At 42.4% G+C, this 5000-nt stretch overlaps 1 protein-coding gene across 1 annotated transcript in view; it reads right to left on the reverse strand.

Annotated features, from left to right (window-relative positions):
- The window catches only part of LOC311245420 (SRSF protein kinase 2-like), a gene marked incomplete at its 5' end in the record, with an annotated part of 128234 nt that overhangs the window by 28640 nt on the left and 94594 nt on the right, over positions 1-5000 (reverse strand). The window contains 1 exon segment of the mRNA XM_084335263.1: positions 2300-2340. Within this exon segment, the coding sequence (XP_084191389.1) occupies positions 2300-2340 (41 nt within the window).

Raw genomic sequence — 5000 nt, forward strand, 5'->3', positions numbered from 1 at the left:
TCAAATACAGCATATATATATATATATATATATATATATATATATATATATATATATATATATATATATATATATATATATATATATATATATTACATAATGTATATTTAATAGTATTGGATAATATAGGCTACTCTTATAGGTACAGTGTGTCGCTGTTGTTAAATGAACATTTCAGGAAAGGGGAAAAACTGATACATTCTTAACTGAGTAATCTTTTATACCACAAGAAATAAAAAATAGCATGTGTTAGTATCACAAGTTCCCCAACAACCACTTTTAACAAATGTTCCCCCTTAATTTACTTAATCTTCCAATACTGTTACATTCAGTCAAACACAACTCTCAATTCCTGTTCTGTTGGGGTAGAAGGTATTTTTCAGTGTGAGGCGATGGAGCTCTGATGTCAGAGGAAGTAGTGCCTACAGCCAGTTGGATTGGTGAATCACTGTGTCAATCATTGTTTTGAAAATGGACAATGGACCTGTCTCAAACCCTGCCCTCTTTTCTTGATCCTCCAATCACAACTGTCGCTTACCTCGGACAAACCAAGTTTGTCCGAGGTAAGCGACAGTTGTGATTGGAGGATCAAGAAAAGAGGGCAGGGTTTGAGACAGGTCCATTCCTTTTTACATTGTAAATTGGTGATCTGGTGTAGGCTACTATTAAGTAGCAAAAATTCCTAAATTCCTGTCAATTAAATGTATCCAATGGAGTTTCTGACTACTAATTGGTATAGCGTACAGTAGGAGGGAAGGAGGAAATTGTATATCACGCACGAGGACGCACGAGCACTGGGGTGACTTACAGGACAAAACGAGTGCACTGGAGGTGTGAGAACATGCCCTTGTGTTCAAATTGATTGGTCTATTTGAAAGCTATCTGCCTGTCAATCAAAGGAGGTCAGACTCCGAAAGTGTAACCTCGTTCCCAGTTTTATCTCCTCTGTGAGATAAAGCCTGGTAAGAACTACGGCCGAAAGTGTGTACGGGTAGAATTTCCGGTGTATGTACTTCCCCTGGAAGCTGCCTCCGAACGGACCAAACTTTTCCCGAATCCTGTCGGCAAACAAGCTAGAACGTCCCGGTCATGTATTAAATTCTTCAGGCAAAGCCGTTGCAGTGGCTTAAACAAGGAAATATTGTGCACTTCACACGTTTCTATAATTGTTTTGTCGAAACCGGAAAGCCTGTAGCCTGTACTTCCGTTTACACACTTTAGGAGGCATATCTTGTCCATGGACAAGCCTACCAAAAGTGAGACTTAATATGGATGGGATATAAACATTACGAGAGCAAAGAAAATGGCGAAAATTGACTAAAGGTTACACTGTATATGAGGTTCAAATAAATAAATTCAGCTTGTAAACAACAATGGGTGGACATATAATATAATATAAACAAAAGTGAGCCGTTTACAAGAAGAAACAAGGTGTTGGACCTTGTGTCCACCCTGCTAGTGGATCCGGTACAATGTTATTGGACACTCAAAAACAAATTATCTGAGCTAAGGCATAACGTGCAGAGGATGACAAGATTCTGTGTATTAGGCCCAATCCCTTGGCCTTACCATGCACTTGGCTCTACCCCTCCGTTTTGCACGGAGGGTAGGATGTCCCGATTATTTCGTGGATCTAGGGGTAGAGGTCATGAAGCCCTCCAACTGGCCCCCCCAACGAAGTGTTTTCAGAAGCTGACTCAAAACGGAGGGGTAGAAGTTAGGACTTTTTGTAGTGATATGTATATTTTGTACGTACGTGTTACATATTTTTTACGTATCAGCCTATTTGGTTTGCAGAACTTGAAAGGTGAGAACACCTTCCTCTCGCTGTTTTTCCATCTCAATTTTCACCAGATGCATGCCGTTCCTAAAATGGTAACAACTATATCCACTGCTCCAAATCAAGAAGAAAATTAATGGATTGAGGTATCTTTTGATGCTATAAATGATGGCTGTCAGTTTAACAATGAGATACGGAGAAACTGCTCAACCGGACGAACCGGGCAGTACTGCTCATCATTCCCAGTTTGTTTTCTCTGCGGTCGTAGAACACCAGCCCGGCCCAGTGTCAAAATGTAGGAGAAACAACACATTGTGTGGCTTTTTCTCTCCTTTCTCTCCACATGAACACTGCTCCAAAAATCTTTGTTCCATGACATTTCGGTTGTGTGTGTGTGTGTGTGTGTGTGTGTGTGTGTGTGTGTGTGTGTGTGTGTGTGTGTGTGTGTGTGTGTGTGTGTGTGTGTGTGTGTGTGTGTGTGTGTGTGCGTGCGTGTCATTTCTGTCATCTAATACTCACATCTGTCGTACTCACCGGTTTGAGCTGGGGGGCTGTGCTGACTGCCAGAGAAACACAGAGAAAACAAGGACTGTCAGAAGTCACACAGTTCAAACATCAGAACCTCTCTTCTCCCCCTATCGAACCAGTCGTTCAAACTCACACACACACACACACACACACACACACACACACACACACACACACACACACACACACACACACACACACACACACACACACACCTATACACACGCACCCACACACACACACACACACACACACACACACACACCTACACACACTCACACACACACACACACACACACACACACACACACACACAAAATCTGCACCTGGCTCGCTGACAACAAACTATCATTACACCTGGGTAAAACAGAGTCCATTCTCTTCGGTTCAAATAACAAACTCAGCAAGACCGACGGCTTCTCAGTTACAGTGGGTGACAATATTGTCACAAGGAAAGATGAAATTACATTCCTAGGTTCCATCCTAGAGGCAAATCTTTCCTGTGACAAAATGGCATCCAATGTAATAAAAAAAGTCAACCAACGAACTAGATTCTTGTACCAGATCTCCTCTCTGGTAAACAAGAATACCCTGAAGACTCTGGCAGGAGCACTCATTCAAGGGTACTACGACTATGCTTGCACCTCATAGCTACCTAGCTAACGTTACTTTCAGACCCTGTTAGTCAAGTTGAACTATCGCTCTGGGGACGCTGATTAATATAACAAGCTACAACAGTCTGCATTCCCTTAACAATTGTTTGTATTGAGCCGTATTGTATTGTACCCATTCTGCAATCTGTTAAATAACGTTTACATCCTTTCATTCTGCTAGCATTAACGTTACTTCGCTGCTAGCCACAATTCTATACTGTTATACTGGCATATCCCAATCTGCGATATTTTTTGTGAGACTAAAGTCCGCTCTTGGTGGTCAATTGTGTTGATGTTAGTTTTGTTTCATCAACAAATCATCAACAAATGAGGCAGAACACAGTGAATGTATCTGTTTTTGTTTATTGCACTTTATTTCTTGCTGAAAAATAAATGCTATGTGGCTAAATGGCTCATGCGAGGTATAAAGATGGTGGCTTTTGAGATTTTGAGCAGGATGTGGAGTGACTCGTTTAACCTTTCTGATTGGTTGAAAATGGCCTTCATGTTTGAACTGCTTTGGCATTGTACTACATGTATAAACATCACTCGGTGGTCAGGAGACAAAACAATGTCTAACTTGCCTGCCATTACGTAGCGTTCTGAAAAGCGAAACTGAAACTGAAAACTGAAACGAAAACTGGCCCTAGTGTAACCACAGCCTAGAGTAGACGACAGAGTACAGCAACTTGCAATGGGCCTGGTCTTCAAGATACACTACACGACTAAGGTACCGATGTACATGTCAAAATACTTCCCAAAGGTCAGTGAATACCACGACCACAACACCAGAGGGAGCTCCACAAATCATGTTACACCCAGATTCGGCTCAAACAAGGGACTAAACACGTTTCGCAATTATGCCACATCAATGTGGAATGCCCTACCCACAGCTGTAAAGGAATGTGAATCACTACCCACTTTTAAAACCACTCTCAAGGAGCACCTACGGGAGACTGCAATTCGAAACTGGCCCCTGTAAATGTCCTAACCCAACCCCCTCCAATGTACAGTAAATGTCCTAACCCAGTAATACACGAGACCCTCTTCTTGGAACCAAGTAAGGTTTCGTTGATAATCCAATGTACAGTTACCCCCACCCCGCCTACCCATCCCCCCCCGCCCCACCCCACCCACTCAACCACCTCCAATGTACAGTTCCCCCCCCCCACCTCCAGTTTCTTCGTCAAATGTATATACTCTCTTTTTTTTTTTACTCTTTTTGTATCACAAACAGTACTGTATTTGTAAATCTGGTATGTCATAAATGTATAGATGTAGCAGTACTGTCTATCTGTATGTCATGTATGTCATATATGGTATGATGAATTGAAAATGGGGGACCCTGATGTAAACAAGACGAAAGTCTTTCTCTGGTCTGCATCCCCTTAACAATTGTGTGTATTGAGCTGTACTGTATTGTACCCATTCTGCAATCTGTTAATAACATTTTCAATCAATCAATCAATCACACACACACACTTGGTATTCCATTGGCCTAGAAAGGACCACATTAGATTATGTATAACCTCTGTTGCAGACGTCATACAGAATCTATGGTGGGGGGAGGGCGGGAATCTGTTGAAAGAGAATTGAATTAAAGTCCTTTCACGACGCCTTATTCCCTTGCCCCAGATCCATAATAATCAAGGTTTTTCTTCCCCTCCATGCCTTGGCGCGTGTAATTCCTATACCTCACAGGACAGCCGTCTGACTGAGAAGTGTTGAGATATCGCTCTCGCTCCACCGTGCTGCGGTAACGCGGGATTGGAGGAGGGCTGAGGAGAAATGTATAACTTTGCGATGTGCAGTAATTAGTCGCCCGAAAGCTCACGTAGGAGGTTCAATCACAGGATAGCGGTTCACCGAGAGTTTGTGGAGTCTGGTTCTTTTCAATTATAAGTTATAACTTGACTTTTTTTGTATCAGAAGCAACTGCCTTTCCTACAGGGGGGAAGACAACGATCTGTGTGTCCGTGTCCCACGGAGACAAAGGCCGCTTTTGAGATGCGAAAGTAACAGACTAAAAATCGAACCGT

Source organism: Notolepis coatsorum, assembly GCF_963971535.1.
Source record: "Notolepis coatsorum genome assembly, chromosome: 18".
In the NCBI taxonomy this organism is placed as follows: domain Eukaryota; kingdom Metazoa; phylum Chordata; class Actinopteri; order Aulopiformes; family Paralepididae; genus Notolepis; species Notolepis coatsorum.